Below are 24,556 nucleotides of genomic sequence, written 5' to 3'. Positions count from 1 at the left end.
TTTATATATATGCGTTGGTGGGATAAGGATACGAAGAAGTGATACTTGATACTCTTCGTATTTTCCACGAGTATGACAATGATTTAATGATTATTAAATATTCTCTGGTATTATAGTTATTGAAATATTACTTGAAAATATTTGACAATGACCAGCCCCAGTTTACCTTAGCTAAATTAAACCGTGTAGAAAATTTATCACCTAGCCAATCTGTTTGTTTAGAGTTAAGGACCAAAGCGTACAACGTGTGCCCGTTACCCAGGAGCGTTTTGAACGTCGAAGATCTCCAATTGGCATTCCTAATGAGAGCGAAATCCTTCGAAAAGAACAAGGTGAGCCCTTGGGAGGGGCGGGTTGGGGGGACCCTCGGGGGGAGACGCGCGGCGCCCCGGGCCCTGGCCGGACGCCTCTACGACCGGTCAGATGCTCGCGCCTTCCCACGTGGCCCTGGGGGAGAAGAGCCCCACGGCCCGTGGACAAAGCCAGGAAACCCCGCTGGCCGTAGGGGCCCAGCCAGCCCGCTCCTTTCTGTGACAGCCCCCGTCACGCCAGGCGTAACATATGTTGGGCATCTAACGACTTGGTGAAAGCGATTTACTAACGTGCGGCTCACACTCGGGAGGCAGAGTGAGTCTCGGCCCCGGGACCTGTGACGGAAACGCAGGAGAGGCCGTCCACCTTGGATGATGGTGTGATAGCGCCCGTGTGGGGATGGTCCTCGTTGTGACAGTTAGCTTGGGTTTAAGGGTCGAGAGAACACCTGCAAAGAGCCATGAACAGCCAGCCCGCAGACCAGATGTTTGTCTCTGGGCTCTGAAGCCCAGTGTGACCTTGGGTAGTGACTTAATATGCTGAGTAGCTGCTGCTTCATATGTAAAATTAAGGCCCGGATACCTCCCCGCAGGGCTTTTATGAGGCTAAATAAGTGTGAGAAACCCCCTACATGGGGCCTGGAAATAGGCGCTTAATGACTTGGGATTCAAGACTCGGAGAGTGTCCGGTAGGAAATATTCTGTATGTGTGCATTGGACAGGGTTTCACGGAGTCCCCTGGGGAGCGGGAGAAGGAGCCCGAGCCTGTTTGCAAAAATCAAACCATATAAGAAATCACAGAGTATAAATCCTATTTGATGGAAGTGTTTCTGTCTCAGAGGCCCTATCGTGCTAATGTAGCTGCAGTTGCCGTTGTATGGGGTTTCTTTTTATTTTTGAGGCCAGTTTACTCCTTTGAGTGGGTATACAATAATTTAACCATGGAATACTTTTCCAGATTAGCTTTCCAGAGCTGAAAATACTGAGTCAAGGAGTTAAAGGCTCTGCATTCATGCGTCTCAGAGCAGTTTGGATAGTATGGAGTCATAAAATGAGCATGCCTAGCCCCCTGCCGGTGTAGCTCAGTGGTTGAGCATCCCCCCCTATGAACCAGGAGGTCCAGGAGGTCACAGTTCAATTCCTGGTCAGGGCACATGCCAGGGTTTTAGGCTTAATCCCCAGTAGGGGGCATGCAGGAGGCTCTTATCATTGGTGTTTCCGTCCCTCCCTCTTTCCCTCCCTCCCTCTGAAATCAATAAAAATGTATTTAAAAATAAATAAAAGGAGCATGCCTAGTTCACTACATTTTCACTGCGTTGTTGGGGTTATAATTTCTATTGGCAGTTAACTGAGGAATGGGAGGGAGTGTGCCGGGAGAGTACCGAGGCCAGAGGGTTTAACTGCCTATCATTTAGGATAAAGAGTAACTGAGGGAAGACTTCAGAAAATGGGAAAGCACTTCTCCATCCGGGGCAGCCAGCCTCTGAAGCCCCAGTCTGAGTTTTTCTTCCGTGAGGAAAGCTAGTGGTCCAAACCAGCCATCAGAAAGCCTGCTGCTGGCCCTCCAAGGCCCTGGAGGCGTATCAGGAGGCACTGGCAGATGGAGAACTTCAAGAAGAGAGGGCAGCAGAAACACTAGCAACTGCTCCTTCTGCTGTGGTTGGAGATGGGTATGTTTGGCCTGAGAATGGTAAACATGTTAGTGAAACACATGCCAAGGAAGACAGACAGTAGAGACATTCTTGCTGGAGGAAACTCAAGATCTAAATACTCTCGACATTTTTCTCGAAGAGGCAGATTTAGAGGCTGATCTGGCGGATCTGTAATAGTTGCCTCTAAAGGTTTCTACCCCTAAAGTTTAGCATTGATTTGTCAGCTAATAAAAAATGCATTAAAATGGCTAGTCCACTCGCGAACAAGGAACTTTTGGGCAGTTAAAAACGAGTATGTCTGGAGAAAGTAACACTCTTATTCTTGATGCCCACCAGTGGTTTGTGGTAGCTACTAAGCCTCCAAACAGGAGAACGAAATTGCAGTTGCACCGAAGGAGGAGGGAGTGCGGGAGCGTCCTATGGTATTACTGCAAGAGAATAGGAATTATCTGGAGAGTAAAGGGATGTCTAAGGATAGTTGGATCCTTGAAAATCAGACGTAGCCAAGCTCTGTGAAAAGTCCCTTTTAAATTTATAGAAATAGACATGGATTCCATTTTCATTGGAACGGCTCAGGAAACTTACAAAAACTTGTTGCAGACGCCTTCTCCTGGAATAAGGAAAAGGACTCTGACTTGCTTTGTGTCGAAGAAGTTATTAAAAACACACAGGGTGGTCTGATTTTATTTCTGTCATCCGGGAAAGCTGTGAGAATGTTGCCAGGGAGTAACATTTCTGGGTAATGCAGAGATCCAATGAACCGGGGCCATTCAGTTTAGATGGCCCCCGCCTTCCAAGTTAGCTCTTGAGGCAAAGGGGGTGTAACTGCTTTTGCATGGATTATGTCTGCGGGCTGGAAAGCTTGTGAAGGATAAGGGGTCCCCATGGCCTCTGTTACTAGGAGGAGGTCAGATGGACAGAAGAGTGGGAGAAGTGCGTGAGTTCCAGTGGCTCTGGAATGAAGACGAAATGCAGAAGCCCATCTAGAATTCCACATCTCATCTGGAGCAGCCACTGCACACTTGGGCCACATTTCATTTGTTTGCTATTTTTGTTATACTTTCTCTCTTTCTCCATGAAGAACAACAGTACAACCCTGTGAGAGGTGTACTTATCTACGAGTGAGCCAAAAAGGAGGGCGGGGGATGGGAAGACTGTGCCCTTCACCACCGTGTTCAGTAGTTGCTGGCATATGTTTGGAGGAAAAGGTTGATTTTATATTTGCTTTGTAGAATGCACAGGTAAATTTCATCTCGAACAGTGTAGCTAACAGAAGTTGTTTCTCTCTGAAATCTGAAATAATTTAGTTGTAAATTTGTTGGAGCTCTGAGCCTTTTTTTCCCCTAAATTTTTTTCATAGCCTTAATTTCTCTTATTATTGGTGTGTTCGAGTTTCTTTTATTATTATTTTTTATTTTTCCAATTACAGTTTATATTCAATATTATTCTGTATTAGTTTCAGGTATACAGCATAGTGGTTAGACTGTTAGAGTCTCTTAATATTTTTAACATATATGATATAAGAAGCTATATTATATACTCATAACCTGAAGTGATGTTCCATCAAAACTTCTAAAGTCAAGGATCTCTGAATGTGCGTAATACCTCACCAGATGGAATATATGTGTGTAAGATTTAGTGGATTTATGATGCTAAGGCTGTCTTGGTCAAATAAATGCCACTTTGAGATTTTTTTTTTTAGATGGTGGTTGTTAAAAAATAAATACACTAATGTTATTTCAATACATTTGGTAAGACAAGGAGATAGTATCACAATTAGTCATTGTTAATGTTTTTTTCCTGAAGCATCAAGTTTATTACAAGATTTGGAAGAACCAAATACTTTAATAAAATCACCCCAAAATGGGAGAAAACAATAGCAGGGCCAGGGAGAAGGGCCCCAGGAAAAAGCAGTCCATTCTCTGAAGTCTCATTCAAGTGGAGGCCAAGGGGTGGACCCACAGTGAGGACGGCCTCTCCTTTTGACCCCCAGAGGGCTCCGGGCCGTCCTCCAAGCGGTTAAGATGCTTCTGAAGGCCGTGGAGGTGCCGGATACCTTCCTGATACGAACCCTCTCACTCACAGGTTTCTGCACACACAGCATGTATTTCTAGCACCACTCGGACCGGCGGCTGTTTGCATCCAGCCTCTGGCTGACCTCCCGGAAGCTCAGCACCTTGAAGTTCAGCATTTAAAATGCAGGGAGTGTAGCTTGACTTCCCTGAGTCTTTGTGGCCCTGCCTTGGCCATCCACAATTTTAAGAATTACATTAGCTTGACTCGTCCTTTAGACATGCTGCTTGTTAGTGGATGGCTTGCAGTACATGAGGCTTAACAGGAAACTGAAGACCCTCCTAGCCACCCCTGCTGGCCCTGACTGGCCAGAGGGAGAACTGGGGTCCACCATCAGGCTGCTCAGCATGGAAGGAGTTTTTGTTGTTGCTGCTGTGGGTGGAAGGGGAGCCCCCAGGCCACGCTGGGGGGCTGGGCTGGGCGGGTGAATGGCAGGCTCTCTGGTCTTCTCTCTGATGGAAGAACCTCTCAGGCTGGGGAAGGACTGCAACTGTGGGGTGAAGGGAACACCAGGTCTTACCCTGATAGTGTGGCCCTTCACCTTGTATTCCGTGGAACTTATTAAGATCAGGTACGTGTTGTACTTTCTGTTTCTGATTCCTGGATCTCGTCCCACTCAAATCCCAGATTCTTCATTATCTCTGTTACTTGGGGGTCCATGTGGCCCCAGGGTGGCTCGCTGTTAGGCCAGAGTTCCTCCTTCTGGCCCATATTGACCCATGGGTCCTTCAGTATATATTCCAGGGTTCTTCTTTTGCTGGGGTTGAGGGTCATTATTTTTTAAAAAATGTTTTGACATTGTGTAGACACAAGTGTGGTACATGGAAGTGCTCACTCTATACCTGCTGCTTCAGTTCCAAAAAGTCCCCCCCCCACAACTGTTAGGGTCCCTGTCACCTTCCTGTACAGAACTACCCCCAGGCTCCATACATCAACTAGAGGCCTTCCCTGCTCCATCCATTCCTGCGTTCCTCCCCCAGCTCATCACGTTTGCCATCTTCATAGCACTGACCACAGTGGGGCTGGTTCTTTTTTACTGTCTGTCCTGCCCACGAAGGAGGGGCATGACTAGTGTCCCCTGTGTCTAGCACAGTGAGTAGCAACAAAATACGTGTTTCAAAAATGTTTGTTGACTGGATTAATAGAAGAATTTGGGGGAACAAAAGAAGATATGGCCAACTATTTGATCAAAGTGATTCATAAAAACATCTCAGAAAAAGTCATGTTCTGTCCTCACTCTGCTTTTAGTGCAGATAAGATAGGAAAGAGGGGGGCTGAAGTCTGCGTTTCCCGGTATGTGGGCGCTTGGTGAAGCTGAGGGAAGGCCAACAGGTAGGAGCCTTGCTGTAAAGAGTAAAGAAGATGATTCATCCCTCCAATGGCACTTGCCAAAGGATGCTATGAATTTGGATCTGCAAGGAGGCCGCAGGTATTTTTACACTTTGAATATCCATCAGCAGATGACACAGAGGACTTCTCAGGTGACCTTGAGTAGGCCATTTAGGTAAATTTCTGTTACTTAAGTGAACCATCTCTGTGGAGAGAAGTAATGATGAGACTTGTTAATTTACATTTGTAAAAACACTTTGAAATCTCTGGATGAAAGAATTGCAGTAAAGGTACAAATTGTGAGGTAATATGTTTGATCAAATTCTACCTTATTATGAAGGACACTTAAGGGGAGTCTCTGGCACATTATTTTTAAGAAATCTCTCTACTCATGTATAAGTTATTATTTGAGTAATTATTTTCCTTTAACATTTCTCTTCTAAAATCTCAGCTTTGTGTAAAGGGAATCTTTAGAGGGATTTGCCTGTGTGGTTTTCCGTCTACAACACTTTAGTTTGTTAACTTTTACCTTGCATCAATGGTACTCATGACAGTCTCGTTGAGCTGATGGGGACCCAACTGGAATCATTTAATCAATTCTAGACAGATATTCACAAGTTACAGGCTGAGATTAAAATAAGCTCAGAAATGAGAGAAGAGAATTTAAAAGAAAGCTGCCAGTCTATGAGTTCATTAAATCCATTTATTTAAAAAAAATGGTATTAATAGTTACTTAAGAAATAATACCAATGGAATAGAACATTTTCTGGCATAATGATCTCTTCCAGCAAGGTATATACAGACTGAAAGATGAGACATTTATTGTAAAACTGCCAAGACAAAAGCCAAGCTCTGGATAACTTTAATTTGAGGTCTCTAGAGTCTGGGGTGTTCAATCAGGTGAATGAGGTTCAGGTTTGGTGTCCTTTTAAAATGAATTCATGTATCCTTTTAACCCGTGACTCAGGCATTAGTTAACAGTACCTGGTATGGTCCACTCCAATGAAGCTGGAGGGAGTCCGTGTGGAGATGTCTTTTTGGTGGACCATGTTCCATGTTGTACGCCAGGATGTTCGATGTCATCTCCCTGTGGAAAGATTGCTCTCTGAGCTTGCATTAATTTCAAGGGCCTTTGTAAGTTCTTTGCAGTAAGTTAAAATAAGGCAGGTTCCCATACTCCCTGATCTAGCTTCATAGGATAAGCCTTGCAGTAACAATTTTAGAAGGGGACAGTCAATATATACCAAAAGGAATTGACCTTAAGCAATACCAAGGGAAATGCTTTAAGCCAAGGCAGATGAAAAGTACTCTGACACAGAATTGGTATTTGGGTTTCTCTCTCTGTTACCAGTAACTTAAATAAATCCATTCCAACTTTAGTTTGGCCACACATAAGATTTTCTTTTTCAAGATTCCTTTTCTATGAACCTTCTGCAACACACACAAACTTTCTGCAACTTTTATAAACTTCTATCTTTTGTTCTATCTTTTTTAAAATTTTAGAACAATCATTTACTTTAGGACACAATTACTTTTATTTTCATCAATAAAAATGTATTTCCATTCCTCTTACCTTCTTTTACCAAGCGCACATCTTACTCTCTATATGAATCCTTTTCAATCACCATAACATCCTAATGGGCTTTGTCACAAATGGATCTTCATCTGAGGCATCTTGTGCCCTTCTAGCCTTGTAAAATGACACATTAAGGCTCCAAATTTATTTCCCTGGTTTCCCATCTGGTCTGTTAGTTACAAAGCTAAAGAGCAGGACAACTACATCTCCTTAATTAAACCACCATCCTTAGTTTTATTTACTAAAGATTAATCTTTGATCATGTGCACTTTGAAAGCAATTGCATTAGTTTCTGTTATTTCTCCAATTTCTATGAGTTCTCATTTATTTTAAGCTATTAAATAAGGCCCTTTTGCAATATAAATTAGAATTTGGCAGTCCCATCTAGTGATAGAAATATACCATATCTATAACAGACAGACATAAACACACAGCACAATACAAAACCCAAAAGAATAATTATGGATTCAAATATGTTTCTGGCAGATGGACCGAGTTGAAGTTTTGCTTATGTGGTCAAAGTTTTTGCATGCAGTAAGAATTCCTTTAAAGCTGTTTGTTGTTGTTTAAATCGAAGAATGCATTGCATTGTCTCTGAGAGCTTTGAGATTCTCTCCTTTAAAATTTCTTCTTAAGGTGGGCTTATCAACAAACACAAACAAGAGAAATAGAAAGCAGGTGTCCACAATAAAGTCGAAAAGCTCCAAAAGTAAAGAGAATGGCCTCCAGAGTCCTGAATCTTAAAAGGTGCAGATTTTCGGGGGGGAGGAGGGGAGAGAAGATTGAAAAAATGGCTCCCCAGGTACAGTCTAAGCATCAGATGTCTGCTGCCCACCTGGAGTCAAAGGTGGGAGGGGGAATAGGTGGAGGGTAGGCAGCTGGTAGGTAAGGGAGGAGGAGCTGAAAAGTGAGGGATCACCTGAGGTTTTATTAATAAACCTGATTTTCATGTCACAAGCGCAAGGGTCAGAGGAAAAGTTTTCTTGTTTTGCCAGCACTGGTTTCTTTTTTAATTTATCAAGGCGTTTACCCAATTTAGAATATTGTTTTCTTAAGGGAGGTGATAGTAGCCTCTTGATTTTATTTAGAGTTCTCAAGGTACCAGTTTCCAAAAAAAGCATCCCATGGTTTCTGGGAGGGACAGTCTTTTCTCTGTTCTATTGAGCACACAAATAAACAAGCCTTGGCGTGGCAGAAGAGCCCGTCTTGCCAACAGAGCTTCCGATCATCTTGTGTGATCTTTGTCCAGGGGCCTAGCCACTTGCAATTCTCTGGGCCATAATTTTGGTCCATGTAATCAGCCAGAGCCCCAAGCGGTGGCTGATTGGCATGTGAAGCTTAGAGCTTGGGTTACCCATTCTGCACTCCTTTTGGGCGGTGCCCCTCTGAGTGCCTGTCAAGGTGAGCACCCTCCCAGATCTTATGTATGGATGAGGCCTAGTCCTAACCTGGAAGATAGCCTCCCTGGGTACCAGCCTCCAAGAAGCAAAGCCTTCCCTGGAGAATACTCTCCTTGGTGCCCAACAAGACTGAAGGATACCCCTCCCAGGCACCACACCCGAATGGTGTAGAGGGGCCCCCTAGGTCCAAACGGGTGACCCAAGGTCACCGGGTGAGGGTCCCCCACCTAAACTGAATAGTCTCCAAGACATCAGCTGCAAGAGTGGGAGATCTCGGATCTGAGAGGACGAACCCGAGGCCCCCAGGCACCGCAGGAAAGCTAACTCAAGCATAAGGGTCTCGTGGTTTCTGAACGGAGACAGGACATCGTGTCAACTGCAGGTCGCTGGTGTCAGTTCAACACCAACAAGATCCTCCAATTTGGGGTGATGAAGAAGGAAAGTTGTAGTGCAAACAGCTCAATTGTGACACAGCATGGCTGGTAGGTGGCCCCGGGCCCAGCCACTTCTCCAGCTAGACAGCTCTGCTTAGCTCCACTTTTCAGAGTTTCAGAGTTTCAGCTCCAGCAGGGGACACAGTGTAGAGTCTTTTTTAAAAAAAATTATTTTTATTGATTTCAGAGAGGAAGGGAGAGAGAGATAGAAACATCAGTGATGAGAGAGAATCATTGATCGGCTGCCTCCTGCACGCCCCCTACTGGGGATCGAGCCCGCAATCCGAGCATGTGCCCTTGACTGGAATCAAACCCGGGACCTTCCAGTCCACAGTCCAATGCTCTAGCCACTGAGCCAAACCAGCTAGGGCAACAGTGTACAGTCTTCAGTGGAAAGGGAAAGTGGTTCTTAGTCATTGTTATTTTAGCAACAGAGATTCTATCATTGTTATTTTAGCAACCAAGATTCCGTCTGTGCATAGAGACTGAGAAAACACCAAGAGAAGGATGGGTAATGGTGGGAGGCAAAGGCACTGCTCAGTGCTTTCAGCAAGTCGTCCTAGTTCATGTTCTCAAATAACTTAAAATCCCAGCTTTATATCCAACGAATGAGTGAAAGCATATGGTTCTGAACTTTGTCTGACTTGAAACCTATATAACCTTATTAACCATTGTCACTCCAATAAATTTAATTTAAAAAATAACTTAAAATTCCAGATTTCAGCAGGATTTCAAACCGTTAGGATCTCACCCACTGCTTTATATTTGCTTCATAATGAGTGAAGACAATGAAATGGTATTTAGTGTATTTGACTACTGGGGATTCAGGGAATCATGGACTTGAGAAGTTCAGTGAACGGACTGTCACTCACTGTGTCAACACTGGGTCTTTTTGTGTGGATATAGCACTTATCACACTGCACCGTAAATACTGAAGCCCTTCACCCCTCGCCACTAAGCCACGCTCCTCAGCTTGTCTGTGTGTGTATCCGCGGCACCTAGCACAGTGTCTGGCACATCAGATAGAGAAATTCGGTTAAGTAAAAACTCATACCTGGAGATTCAGATAAATTGGAAATCAAAAGTGGATTCTGGAGTTTTTTGACATTAGTATTTGAAGCCTACTTTGGCATTTTACCCCAAATTAGTTGTGGTTTTAAAGAGTGGTACAGATAAAGTCGATTGGTTGGGTATGAATGAGAAATCCCTGCATGAGAGGAAAGTTGCACTTCTATTTTTTTCAGGAGAAACTGTGTTCTGAAGGTTTTTACGTCAGAACATTAATCCATTTTTTTGAGTATAAATAAGAATTGTATAAAATAAGAAGGATGGCATAAAAATAAGCAGATAAAGGAATCGGTGGGAAGAATGCACTTAAAAAAAACTATGATTGGTAGAAAAAGCGAAAATAGCAGAATTTGACTGCATTTTGCGAGACCACACGAGAAGAACATAGGAAAGGTCTTCGAAGTGCTGCATGAAGGCCCTGCGGGCAGTTAGGGGCTTGTGGGAGAGCCCTCTGCTGCTCGAGCTCGTCTTGGCAGCGAGTCACGGAGCCCTTTAGTTCCTTTACACCAGTCTGATGGATGCGGCAGGGCTTTAGCACTTAGGAAGGATTTGGCAAAAAGGGGGATTGTGAACGCCCTGCCCTTTTATGTCACTGTTTATTGTTCTCCCAGAGTATATTTTCTTACCCCTTTCTGCAGCCAGTACTGACGGGTGCTGGGGGAGGAGGCCGTCACAGCGAAAAGGGCACAGTTCCTGCGGTCAAGCTTTTATTTCAAGCTTTTATTATAACAAGGAGACAGATACTTAGTGTTTGGGTATTTAAGTTACATAATAAAAATGTGTGTAGATTCTATCGCAGCAGCTGAGGGAATAGGGGGGCGGAGAAGGGTGTGCTCTTTGATTTGGATCTAGAACAGTCACCAAGGTTGACGACGAAGGGACATGCCGGACATTCCGGTAGAGGGAAAACTGGATCAACAGCAACATGCAGGCGGAGTGTGAGGCCTGCTCCAGGAGAGAGCTGTAGTTTGGTGCGGTGTTACAGTAGTGAGGGTTTTCTCCACCAGGGATCACTTTTATTATTGGGTTCCCAGGGACTCTTTTTTTTTGGGGGGGGGGGGGGGAATGAACTGCATGTATTAGTATTAATATTTTTCTTTCCCAGCATCAATCCTGATTTTAATCAGTTATCCTTAATAATTTAGTATTCATAAAAATACTAGAAATTATGTAAATTTCTATAACAGTTGTGATGCTGATGAACAGCTGGAGAGCAGACAGTCTTTATTTCACACGCCAACTCTGTCTGGTCACGACTCCCTGGAACACTTGGGAATGTTCTGAGGCCTTGTCTGGATTCAGTGGGAAAGATGATAAGTTTGATAGTGATTTCTCCCATGGGCCCAGAAGGGTGTGGGACCTTATGTGCCACATTTGCTACTTCTGCTGTGAACCCGTAAGTGTTGTTTATTTTTTACCGATCCCTTAATTTCAGCTGTTCCATACCCTATTTATGGCCAAGGTTGATTACACACTAGATGTATTTAATTCTAGTGCTGTGCCCATCTGACACATGGTGTTATCAACAACCAAGCAGATTAACACAAAAACTAGAGATGATGTAATTGTAGCCAGAAACTGAGCACTTGACATTTTAATTGAGCTTGTGCAGATTCATCATGGGTAAGCGGAGCATTCTGAGAGTCACAGCACAAAGACCTTCTTGCATCTTCTCATAGACTGTAGGGGATGTACTGCCTGTAGGTAAGAAGCCTGTCTGGGGCATTGTAGGGAGAATGTTCCGGAGCCTGGAACACAGTCTGGGATCACATGGTGAACAACCCTTTAAGCTGTGTTCAGTGATTTGAAGTTCATGTATTGAATAGTTGCCAGAGGCTTCAAAGTGGAGAAGTCACACCAGTCTGGTGTTTGATTCAGAAAGGAAATTCTGGGCACAGTTTTGAGGATGGTTGGGGAAGGCAGGAAAGCACTGGTGACTGAACTGATTATTTCCGTCTTCTTCTGGAATCTCATCATTCCTCTTTGGGAACTTAAGACTCTCTTCGCAAATGCAGAAATTCGAATAGGTCAGCGGATCCTGTCTCTCCTTGAAAATCTGTGGTCACAGCTTCCTTCTTTTTCCGCTGTTGACTGTCTTTCCTCATCTTCCTTTCATTCAAGCTGTTGGAGACGGACATGTACATCAGCACACGTACTGGGACTGGTCCTGGGTGGACAATGCACTCAGCCTCAGAGCTGAGGGCTCAGCGTTCTTCTTCCTGGAACTTTGTGTGGCATTTGATGCTCTTGACCGTGCAGTTAAGATATTCTCCTTGGCTCCCTTGATGCAGTACTCTCATGCTTCTCCTACCTTTCTAGCCATTTCTCTTGGGTCTTTAGAGTCTTCTTTTCCTCTGCCTACACCTTAAACATTGCTTTTCCTTCAAGTTTTATCCTTCTGGTACTCTTTTCTAAGCTTTGCCTAATGAAACTTAACTAAATCCTTGACAGCTCTAAAATCTCTGTGTTCTCTAAGGTCATATTTTCAGTTGTCTCTCATCTGTAGAACAGGCGCCCCAAATTAAACATGTCTGAAATCAGTCTTGTTAATCTTGGTTAAAGCAGAAATTTAAAAATACAATGTAATTATGACTCAGACCAATACAAAATGAACATGCACCAGATTTTAACTCATTAATGAATGAGGGAACCAGTAAGATACTAAAATTGGTTCAAAAGTGAAAAAAATGCCACACACTTATAGTCTGTAGATAAGGGCTGCTGACCCGCCTATAAAACTGGCCATTGTGACAAGGCAATGGTCAGCTGCATTACACCAGACACAGTTTGTCTTTCTGTGAACAAGAAGTATTTGCATGACTTCCAGTTTTCTGCAAGTTAGTTCTGTCTCTACAAAGTTAAAATAGACTTTTCAAAAGACAAAGGTGTACCCCTCCTTCAGGACTAGATAACCCCTGGAGACTCCAAGAATTGGCAAGATGTCCCATAATTAATTTTCTCCCCATTTCAAAATTTTCCACAGTTTCCCCTCGAATCTTCTCCAGATTTGCTGTCTTCATCCTCTTTTCTTTATCTTAAGAGTAACATGGTCCACGCAGTAACTATAATTAAAAACTTCACTGTCATGCTCCACATGATTAATTTAATCACTAAGTCCTATTCATTCTACTTCTTAGTCTCTAAAACCTGTTTTTCCCTCATCCCATTCTTTACAATACTATCAGTTATCTTTCAAAAATACATACTTCTTTCTTCTCAATGCCTTGGTCTCATACTTGAAAACATTTTATTTTTGACTAGCACAGACAATAACAGCCTAACACCTTAGCATGGCATCTCCGATCCGCTCCCGTTCTTACCCACACTTACCTTCCTGGCACATTGGCTACTCCCTTCTTTCTGAATTTCCCCAGTGCTCCAGCTTCACTAAATCTGCTTTATTCTTTGATTCTTCTGCACCTAACACTTGCTGTTCTCTGTACCTGGAGCAGGTTTTACCACACTTTCCTTGCTTTTCAAAATCAGCACTCACTCTGCCTCTTCTGTCACTCCCATTACCAGTGGCCTCGGGCAGGGTCAGTTCCTGATTCCTTTGCACATCAAATTGTGCTTTTCTTGCTCACTAGAGGCTTTTCGGTGGGAGAGTTCCTGAGCCCTGGGCCTTATCTTACTGGTTTATTTACCCTCTTTTGAGTTCAACACAAGGCTTAATGCCTTGCATAATAATTTGCTGAATTGAAAATAAAGTTTTTAAAAGCTCAGTTAACCAAGTTGATGATGGTACTACGCTATTCATTGAAACAGAGGTATAGATTTAGGTTTGGAGCATGTTGAATTTGGACATTTTGTTACATTTAGGAAATGTCCAGGAGATACTTGAAAATAGGTGGACACAGGAAGGACAGGTGTGAGTGGATTATATATATGTGATGCTATGAATCATGGGAGTTGTTGAGATCACATGTAGACTGAGAAGAGAAGACACAGTGGCTAGTGGGCAGGAAACAAGAAGAAAAATGAAACTGATAGTAGTTAATTTTCATCATCTTTAGTAGGATGTAATGGCCTGGAAAAAAAAATTTAGGGTAACAGATTTTTAAAAAAAAAAAAAAATCATTTGTGTGTATTTCTTTGAAAAAAGAATTAATACATATTTTTAAGACCAAACAAAATATTACTATGTTTTCATACATTATTGATTCCTGGCCTTTACTATCCTAAAATGGTTTTTACTGTCTGTGTAATGGAAACTTTTTAATGTAAAACTGGCTGCAATATCAAATTATTGCAATTTATGTTTCTTAAGATTAAACAATTATTTCTCTCAAGGGCAAGAAATAATATATTTTTGCCTCTGGGGCGGGGGGACTGATCTTTTCCTAAGAGAAGGAAGGATGCAGTACTTTCTTTGCTTGTGGGTTTCCTTTTGTTCACTTTTGATCTAGATATTGGTGGTTATGTTCCAGTCCTCCTGCATATGCCCAAGAGGATTGGGAGTGGCGTGGACACCAGCAGCAGCACTTTTTTCCTGTAGAGATTAGAAACCAGGAGCTTGTTGCCCAGCTTGCAAAGGCTCAGGACAGAGAGGAGGAAGAAACAAGTATAAAGGTTTTGGTTTTGGAAAGAAGTTGGAATCTTCCTGACCTTGGGACCTTAAGATCCACAAAATTGCTGAAAGAAAAAGTACTACTTGTTGAAAGGTAAGATATTCAACTGTTTTAAGGTTTAAGCTATTTAAGCCACAGTAGCATACTCTCATAAGCTATGACATCAAGCAGTCGTGTCTGCTCAACTGAAGTTTTTTGTGACATAATCCCGCATCCAGCCTTCCTGGTGAGATGGAGACCTGTGTGGCTGGGAGATGTGTATAGTGAGTTATAAGGAGTTACAAAATGTCACTCCTTTTTAAAATGATAGTTCCTGAGTGCCAGGCATTGTGCTAGGTCTTGGATATACAGAGATCACTGAGTCACCCTACCGATCTTCTAGAAGTTCTTACTCCAGGAAAAGAAAATAATTGGTGATTACAGTGTGATAAGTGCTATAATAAATAGGTGATGTGTGTGATAAGGTGGTCTAACTCTGTCTGAAGCAGTAACATTTGTGTCCTAAAGGATTAATAGGAGCTCATGAGGTTGGAAAAAAGGGATGGGCATTTGAGTTTGAATTCTGTGTTCAAAGACAGGTCTGAGAGAGCATGCTGGATTGGAAAAACACACTAAATTCCAGGAATTACTATCTATTTGCTGTGGACAGAAGAGGGGAGAGTGATGAGGTGTTGCTTGGTAAGATAGGGCCAGGTATGGAGGCCTTATTGGTTGCCAAGGAAATTTTAACTTACCTGATTAGCCCTGGAGATTTTTTTTTTTTAAATGTGGGAGTATCTTAGTTCCAAAATACATAGGAGAAAAAAAAAATAAATATATGGTGTTGAAATAAGTATGTACCTGTAGCTCTCTAACTGGGTTCTAGTCTCTGTCTTTTCTTTTTTGCTAATATTCCTGGTATCCTTGTGTGCTTATTAGGTTGATTCTAAACTTTGTGGGTTACTAACGAGTAGGATTTTGACTTAGACCGTTGAGAGCTCCTAACTCTCCAATTTGTGCCAACCTTGAACACCTGCTAAAGTACATTATGCCTCAGCCTAAAGTCACTTTCTTCGTTCTGAGGGAAGGCTATAAACTGAGTCAAGATTTTGGCCGGTTAAATGCTATAACAAGGAGGTGGCTAACCTTCTTGTCTCTAATCATGACCAAAAGTGGGTCATAAATTTATGGTGACTCCAGGGAAAAGAAAACCATCAAAGAGAAGTCAGACTTGGCCCTGAATGAAGCCTTTGCAGGAATGAGGTGGTTTGAGGGCTTGTTCGTGGGCTCTGAGTAGACTCTATAGGTTGCAGTGGAGAGACCAGACACAAGGTCTAGGTTTTGGAGTTGCTGGTTGGAGAGCATTGAGTGGCCATCCTGTTAGAGTAGCTCAGGACTTGATGATGTCACACATCTAGGGACCAGTGGTAAGATGGTGACCCTCCGGGAAGATGTGGGTGACATGCTTGATGGAGGCTGCATTCTGTGGAATGTGACCTTCACTAAGACAAGAGAACAAAGAAGAAAGGATAACTATTGGATGTATGACATTCACATAGGGGATTTCAGCCACACGGAGACCAGAAGGACAGCCAGGCTGGGGAAGGGCCCATGTAGATAGTGATGCTGGAGGCTTTAGGAATCTGATCTCAGTGTGGCAGTCAATTTCAAAATTACCTCTCATCTGGTCGGAGAAGAATCACGTGTGAAGAAATACATTTTTAAAGGGCATCTGCCAAGATTGGGAGGCTGAGTTAAAAGCCACGGATTTCAGGCCAAACGCAGAGCATTTCTATAACATTAGCCCCAAAAGCAAAAAAAAAAAAAAAAAAAAAAGTAGCAATTGCCACAAGAAAATCTTTTTTTTATAGAAATGAACATATAAGGAGTGAATTTGAAAATAATAACAGCCCTTCTTATATCGCACACAGTTCTCATTTTGGTCCTCTGTAGTGTCATGGGGACTTTAAGTATAGCTATATCTAACCATACTAGGTACTTAGTTTATCTAATTTCAAATTCTAGTCAGAAGTTGAAAATACTTTGAATGTAATGAAAGAGATTTGTCACTGAAATTATGCTCATTCAACCTGAGAAATCTTAATAGAAAATATGCAATGACTTTATGGCTACAGTGAAGGTTTTTGTCATTAGCAAACTTCTTATTTGAAATCTATGAAACTACATTTGGAGGACTCAGAAGGAGACCCTGAACAGACCCCAGGACCTCTGTTTGGTAGCAGAGCACCAGGTGCAGATTTTGAAATGTCTTTGCCTAAGAATCTGTAACTTTATGGATGTTGAATAATTCATCTAAAAAAAATCCTCTAGGTGAAAAAGATCTTTGTTTTCATAATGGTTTTTGTGTACTCACTTATAGAGTAAAGAATCTGTTGTGCTTTTAGTTTTTAACATTTTTTTAGACACAAGACAAAATAGATTTTTCCTGTGTGGTAAAAGCAACTCATAACCTAGTTTAGTAGCTCTTCAACCAATGTAGCTCAATGAAAGATTGGCATTTATCACTGTTGGAAATTGATTAAAATTATGCAAGGTTTTAAGAAATGTTTTATTTGTGAACATTTGTAAACAGAGCAGCATTTCAGAGTGTTAATTATTTTCAACATGTTTATATGTTGCCTTGTTTATGAACTGGGCTGTGCAAGGTTTGTAATAGTAAAGTACTGTGTATTTGTAACAAGATTTTATATAATGTGTTATTTGATATTCAAAACAACACTGTAAGAGCAGTATTATCTCTATTTTACAAAAAAAAAAAAGAGGCTGAAAATGTCACCCAAAGTCACAAAGCTAGACTTGGACCACCATTCTGCATAGATGTTTCTTTGAGATGAACATAATTCAGTTTTATAGGCACAGACTGGCTTCGTCTGCTTTTTGTTCTCTTAATCATTGCTTTCAACAGAAAGCCTTCTACCTAAGGCTGGAAAATGATTGTGAATATTTACAATAGAAACAAACATTTTTTCCCATCAACAGTTATTGAGAGTAGGTGTCAACATGCTCTTCCGTTATAAGAACACAAAGACATCCTTAGTAGCACAACACTGGCTAAAAAGGCATCACTAATTGTTATTAAAGTGTTTTTATTTTTCTAGGAGGACTAACAGTACTCAAGAATTTAGGGAGATATTTTTTATTATACTTTATAGCTAACATTAAAGTTCTGGAAACAAATTAATGTGCCTTTGAAGAGGGAAGGGGAATTTTTAATAAATATATTTTTATTATTGATTTCAGAGAGGAAGGGAGAAAGAGAGAGAGATAGAAACATCAATGATGAAAGAGAATCATTGATGGGCTGCCTCTGCATGACCCCTACTGGGGATCAAGCCCGCAACCCAGGGATGTGCCCCGACCGTGATCTCCTGGTTCATAGGTAGATGCTCAACCACTGAGCCACGCCAGCAGGGCGGAAATTTTTTGATTTTGACAGTGCTTTTACTCAGATTAACCTTACATAATTAAAAAATTCTAGATTTGTCTTAAAAGATTATAAACTGAGGCCATTTTAGGAAATGTCTGTGAAATTGGACATCTTGTTATTTTACAGGATGAAGAAACACGAAAAGATTATGACTACATGCTGGATCACCCAGAGGAATACTACAGCCATTACTATCACTACTACCGCAGGCGCCTGGCCCCCAGAGTGGACGTCAGACTTGTGATTTTGGTCACTGTGTGTGCCATCTCGGTGTTTCAGGTGTGTATTGGTGGATAGGTGTGTCTCTAAGTATGTGCTAGCAGTGGTTCTCAACCTTCCTAATGCTGCGACCCTTTAATACAGTTCCTCATGTTGTGGTGACCCCAACCATAAAATTATTTTCGTTGCTACTTCATAACTGTAATTTTGCTACTGTTATGAATCGTAATGTAAATATCTGATATGCAGGATGTATTTAGGCGACCCCTGTGAAAGGGTCATTCGACCGCCAAAGGGGTCGCGACCCACAGGTTGAGAACCGCTGTAGAGTGTACACTGCCTGGGGCTAGTCATTAGAACTGAACTAGAGCCATGGCCCACGTGGCTCAGTTGGTTGGGCATCATCCCATGCACTGAGAGGTGGCCAGTTCGATTCCCTGTCAGGGCAAATGTCCGGTTTCGGGCTTGATCCCCAGTAGGGGATGTGCAGGAGGCAGTCAGTTGATGTTTCTCTCCCTTCCCCTCAACCACTGAGCCATGCCAGTCAGGCTATATGCTGAGTTCTTAAAACAAGTTCCTTACCAGTTAGTTTTGCCATTTAACATTTATTTCAGTAAGTAGACTGTACTCTTGAGAGAGAACTACAGCGAGATTTCTTAATAGTGAAGTAGGGAAGAGCCAGATAGTAAAGATGTGAAGTCGCAGGTGTGTGATTCCATTGATCTATCTAACCTCTCATCTTGGGTATCTCCTGTCTGATTTAATGGCTTTTTGGCTCAGCTCAGGGCTTACCTGACTTACCCAGCCTTGTACATAGAGGCATTATTCAGTTGTATCTTTTACTTGCAGTGTAAAGTTATTGAGATCCCTGTTTTTAATGATTTTGGGTTTTGGGGAGGGATGGTGCTCACCAAGATGAATTCTGGTAATAAAAATCACCCATTTTTATTTGTTAAATATTCTAGTTTTTCAGCTGGTGGAATAGCTACGACAAGGCAATCAACTACCTGGCCACAGTGCCCAAGTACCGCATCCAAGCCATGGAGATTGCTAAAGAGCAGGGGTTGCTCAGAAAAGCCAAAGAGAAGGGCAGAAACAAGAAATCCAAAGAGGAAATTCGTGATGAGGAGGAGAACATTATAAAGAACATTATAAAGAGTAAAGTAGATATAAAGGGAGGCTATCAAAAACCCCAGATACGCGATCTTCTCCTGTTTCAAATTCTCTTAGCTCCTGTTCACCTGTGCTCATATATAGTCTGGTACTGCCGGTGGGTCTATAATTTCAATATCAAAGGCAAAGAGTATGGGGAAGAAGAAAGACTATATCTCATACGTAAATCTATGAAGATGTCAAAGTCTCAGTTTGATAGTCTAGAAGATCATCAAAAAGAAACTTTTCTTAAAAGGGAGCTCTGGATAAAGGAGAATTATGAGGTGAGTAACAAGTCTTCTGTGATTTTTATGTCACCTTCCATACCAAGGTAAAATTAGTTGTGTGATAAGGATCACAGAAGTGCACTCAAATTTCTGAAATCCAAGAGCTAAATAATGAATACACATCTTACTTTTACCCTGGCCAGTGTAGCTCAGTTGGTTAGAATATCGTCCTATGCACTGAAAGGTGATATGTCAGGGCATAGACCTAAGTTGCTGGTTTGATCCACAGTTGGGGCTTTTACAGGAGACAACTGATAGATGTTTTTCTCTTACATTGATGTCTCTCTCTCCCCTCTGTTTTCCTTCCCCTCTAAAAATTAGTGAACTTGTCCTTGGGTGAGGATTTTTTAAAAAAGGTCTTTTATTGAAAGTATGACTATATTTGGTAGTGGGACAGTGGATTTTTAAAAAATATATATTTCTTTATTGATTTCAGAGAGGATGGGAGAGGGAGAGAGAGATAGAAACATCAATGATGAGAGAGAATCATTGATGGGCTGCCTCCTGCACAACCCCTACTGAGGATCAAGCCTGCAACCCAGGCATGTGCCCTTGGCCCGGGACCCTTCAGTCTGCAGGCCAATGGTCTAGCCACTGAGCCAAACTGGCTAGGGTGGGACAGTGAATTTTTAATCTGTAATTTGTTTTTTTAAAAGATAAATTTTAAATACTTTGATGCTGAAAATGTTAAGGATGGTCTAATTTGTTGTGTTAAACTAGAGTGGGGTGATAATGTATGTTTGCAAGGCTGTCACAACAACTCTCTGTTAACTGCACTCGCTAAAATTTGGTCTTCCCCAAATTTCCTTCCAGTCATGTAAACTTAGCCACGGAGATTAAAAAAACAAAACACAGAGAGGGTATAAAAGATGGAAATTTTGTTTAAATAGCTTCATTCCAAACAAAATGAGCACAGACTCTTCTACATAATAACTAACATATGTATGAAAAGTTACTTTTATTTTTAAATTAAATTGACTTACTATGTACCTCAAACTGTGGGCATTTTAATAACTGTATATTCTACAATTGTCAGCTACAACAGTGACTTTGAGGTAATCAGCTGCGGAGCTAAAGTCTTAAAGCAACTAGTCATCTCACCATAATATGTTAGGTTTGGGGTAAAATTACTTGGTTAATATATTAAATATAGGAATAAAAAACAGTGAAATCTTCCTAAAAAATCTGAACTATAATTGTTTTTTTTATTTTCAGAGACATTCCTTTTTATATGTCATATTCTAAATAGATTTTTCTAAAAGTAAAGCTTCAGTCTGAATTATATTTAAGTAACTTAACTTACTGAAAATTGCCAGAATGTTTTTGCAAGTAATTATATTCAGCCTGATTATCACTAACATAAAAATGGAAGGCAACATACTATTTTGCTCCTAAATTTTCTGAAAAGTTTTCTTTTTAAAGTAGGTTAAGCAGTCTAATTCACAAAACTGTCTTTCATAGAGTACTATTCTGGGCTTAATTATCCTATATAATAAAAGCCTAATATGCTAAGTGTCTGGTCGTCCAGTCGGCTGTTCAACCAATCAAAGCGTAATATGCTAATGATATACTTAGGCTGCTCAACTGCTCGCTATGATGTGCACTGACCACCAGGGGACAGATGCTCTGACCGGTAGGTTAGCCTGCTGCTGGGGTCCAGCCGATAGGGACTGAGTGAGACAGGCCGGACACACCTGGAACCCTCCCGTGGTCCTTCTCTGGCTGGCCAACCTCTCGCATCCCTCCCCTGCCCTGATCGTGCACTGGTGGGGTCCCTTGGCCTGGCCTGTGCCCTCTCACAATCCAGGCTGAGGGGACCCCACCTCCCCCAAGTGCACAAATTTCATGCACCGGGCCTCTAGTGTTATTATATGAGATTATATATATTTGGTCATTACTTCCTAAATTTGGAAGTAGAATAATTTCTTTGTAAAATTTGATATAACTCTGAAACTGGTTATGAAAACTTGTCCATTTAATGTCAGTTGACATCCACTGAAAGTTACAGAGATGCATATGTTTTGTTTTTAATCCATGTGGTTTATTTAACCTTCTTTGGTAACTTTAGTAAAATATTTTGAAAAACCAATAATTATTTTTGAAAATAAAAGTGGATTGGATGTAAGTTCAATTTGGAGACAAATGTATATACCAGGTCATTTTGTTCCTTGGTTAGGATCAACAAATACCGAAAGCCACCAGTTAAATTTACAGAAAAATACGTTAAAAAAATGAAGTGTGATTCTAAATATTGGACATTAATTGCAGAGAGGGAATGTTTAAGTCCTTTAAACTCAGCTTGTGTATGATTTTAATGAGGGCTAGTTCTTGTACAAGCTGTTCTTTAGTATTTAACACTGAATGTTCAAGTGCTTAACTGCTTAGTATTTTTAGTGCATGGTCTTCAGAAGACAAACCAGTACATTCATTGGACACTTTTATCTAAACTTATATTTGAAAAATGTAAATATGCCATAAAGCTTATGACAAATGCTTCCCTTTGGATTATAAAGTCAGCTAGTGTTTTTTATACTTACAGGTCTACAAACAAGAACAAGAAGAAGAGCTAAAGCAAAAATTGGCCAACAACCCTCGATGGAAGAGATACAGGAGATGGATGAGGAATGAAGGGCCCGGACGGCTAACATTTGTGGATGACTGAGGATTGCTGGAATGCTACTATGCCAAACCTTAATCGTGATATTTTCATAACTGAATTATTTTAGAAATGTTTCCCCTACTCCTCTGCAGTAACTAAAATTCCTTAAGTATTTGATTCAACAGAATAATGAAGAAATTTAAACTTTACCTTAAAACTTTATACATAAGACATTTATGATTGTTCAATTTTTATAATCTATTTGTGGATTTTGTTAAAAGATTTAACATGAAGATTTATAAGTTGCCATTTAAAATTTTATATGTTTGGTTAAAAGATTTGACATGAAAATTTATTAGATACCATTGACAATGTTTACGTGTTAAGTGCTTATTCTTCAAACGTGTTTCCGTATTCTCTGTTACAGTGCTACATTTTTCTGCTTTCGTGGCCTCTGATATTTTCACAAAACATAAAACATTATAATAGCATTTCATTATATTATTCTGAGTGTCTTTCTAGACACAAACTTCAACAAAATGATTTCAACTATAACGTCATCTTTATAGTCATTCTGGGATTGAAATATGTTCAGAATATATCTCCAGGAGAGTCCTCTAGAATGTCTTTCCACTCTTCCTCCCCAGTCATAGTATTCCTAAGAAGGTCATAAACTCTCCAGGAGAGTGACTCTGCGTTCATGTCCTTGTAGGATGATCTTGATTACAGTCATTATAGGACTATGACTTTTTTCAAACATGTTTCCAGAAGAGACCTTGTACAAAGGCCTTTTGTACCACAGTATTGCTTTTCACCCCCACTTCAATTTTTAAAAAGCGACGAAGCAGAAATAGTGTACTGAAAAGTTGTTAGTATATTATAAAGTCCTTGAGTGGTAAAAAAAAAAAAAAAATCCATTGTATATGAATGCATTTACATACATTTAAACCAGAAAAAAAGAAGTGACTATGTGCTGTTCTTTCAATGAGATATAGACAATGAGATATGTTTTCATACATGTGGAAGTGAAAGTAATTCACACATAATTTGACTGAAGCATGATTTTCACCAAGGTATCAACGCACATGCGTGGTGGCGAATCAGTACTGCTGTTAAAGGGTTTATCCCATGCGTCATATGAATAAAATGGTTGCAATATGTCACGTTTGTTGGTATGACATTTTCAATCAAAGATTAACATATTGCTTTTGTTACATAACTTTTAAAGATTAGGATAGAGAGTAGATTATTATGAGAATTAAATAAGATAGGAGGAAAGTGCTGGCAAATATGAGTGCTCAGTAAATGTTTTCTTACCTTCAGGGGGAACAGGAACATTCTCATTTGTTAAAATCCAGGGCAGGAGGGTGTCTACTGATGATTTAAAACCCCATGTTTCTTTACTCTTTTAATAGGTGTTTGAATCCCTCACCTTGTTCGAGGTTTGAATTCCTCACCTTGAGGTGTAGTACTGTGCTAGAGTGAAAAAAGCGATGCTCCTTAGGGTTGGAGTTGTGTGTTTTAAAAGCAGCTGCTGGCCTCTTGTTGCCTTGGGTACAAGGTGAAGCAGCTAAGATGACAACTCAGGAAAGAAACTTCCAGAGACATCAGAATAATCAGCTACTCACTAGTAGAAGGCCTACATTTACTGAAGGGACACTTTTAATGAGATAAACAGGCATGCTTGAAGTGTTGCTCAAAAGGACATCAAGTAGCCCTAAGTTCCACTGCCTCCAAAAGTCTCAAAATGCCCCTCAAGCGCTGGCCTGTGTGGCACAATGGTTGGAGCATCATCCTGTGCATTGCAAGGTTGTGGGTTCGATTCCTGGTTGGGGCACACCAATGTTTCTCTCACTTGCTCACTCTCCCCCCTTCTGTCTCTAAAAATTTTAAAAAGAAAAAAAAAAGCCCATGAAAATGCCTCTCTACAAACCTGGTGAATCAGGAGAGTTCTAAAAATGGGCATAAGGAAGTGAAATAATTTATGGTACATTGTTTCACACATGATAGTTGATGTGTTTTCCTGTTTCTTTTGAATCATTTTAGAAAACCAAAGGGATAATTGCTATTTTCATGTAACATGGGCAGAAACACTTTCCGGTTTCGTTTTTATGGAGAAGAGTGATTTTTAGCCCCTTTGCTGGGAAGATAACCCGCCGTTAGAAGGTCCATGGCAGAGGAGTGAGGAACTGCAGGTGACAGCGGGGAGGCAGGAAGCGCGCAGGACGCCGGCGCGGCGCGGTCTGGCCTGTGTGTGGAACGCGGAGGCGCTGGGGTTCCCGGCAGTTCCCGACCCAACTGTCGCTATCGCTTACCTGGCTCCTCCCCGCGGGGATCGGGATCCGGGAGCGGCCGCCGGGCGAGAGGCAGGCGGGTGGGCGAGGCCGGCGGCGGGGCGGGCCAACGGCTTCCGCACCCGGGGCGGCACCCGCTCCGGCCGGCCCGGCCCCGGCTCAGCCCC

The 24,556-nt window shown here is 41.5% G+C and overlaps 1 protein-coding gene and 1 long non-coding RNA gene across 2 annotated transcripts; one reads left to right on the top strand and one right to left on the bottom strand.

The window, feature by feature from the left end:
• Positions 1–3,503: 3,503 nt before the first annotated feature.
• LOC106697033 lies at positions 3,504–24,487 on the bottom strand. Its single transcript, XR_001348054.2, has 3 exons — positions 24,411–24,487; positions 6,350–6,452; positions 3,504–5,570 (listed from the first exon to the last, which is right to left on the bottom strand). It is a non-coding gene; the product is annotated as an uncharacterized LOC106697033 (long non-coding RNA).
• DNAJC25 (DnaJ heat shock protein family (Hsp40) member C25) lies at positions 14,122–22,467 on the top strand. Its single transcript, XM_023753278.1, has 4 exons — positions 14,122–14,504; positions 17,965–18,117; positions 19,023–19,493; positions 22,036–22,467. Exons 2-4 carry the CDS (start codon positions 17,995–17,997, stop codon positions 22,156–22,158), a joined length of 717 nt encoding a protein of 238 aa, XP_023609046.1. The 5' UTR covers positions 14,122–14,504; positions 17,965–17,994; the 3' UTR covers positions 22,159–22,467.
• Positions 24,488–24,556: the final 69 nt, after the last annotated feature.

The sequence above is a fragment of the Myotis lucifugus genome, unplaced genomic scaffold, assembly GCF_000147115.1.
Source record: "Myotis lucifugus unplaced genomic scaffold, Myoluc2.0 scaffold_43, whole genome shotgun sequence".
Taxonomy (NCBI): domain Eukaryota; kingdom Metazoa; phylum Chordata; class Mammalia; order Chiroptera; family Vespertilionidae; genus Myotis; species Myotis lucifugus.
This window is presented reverse-complemented; position numbering and strand designations above follow the sequence as displayed.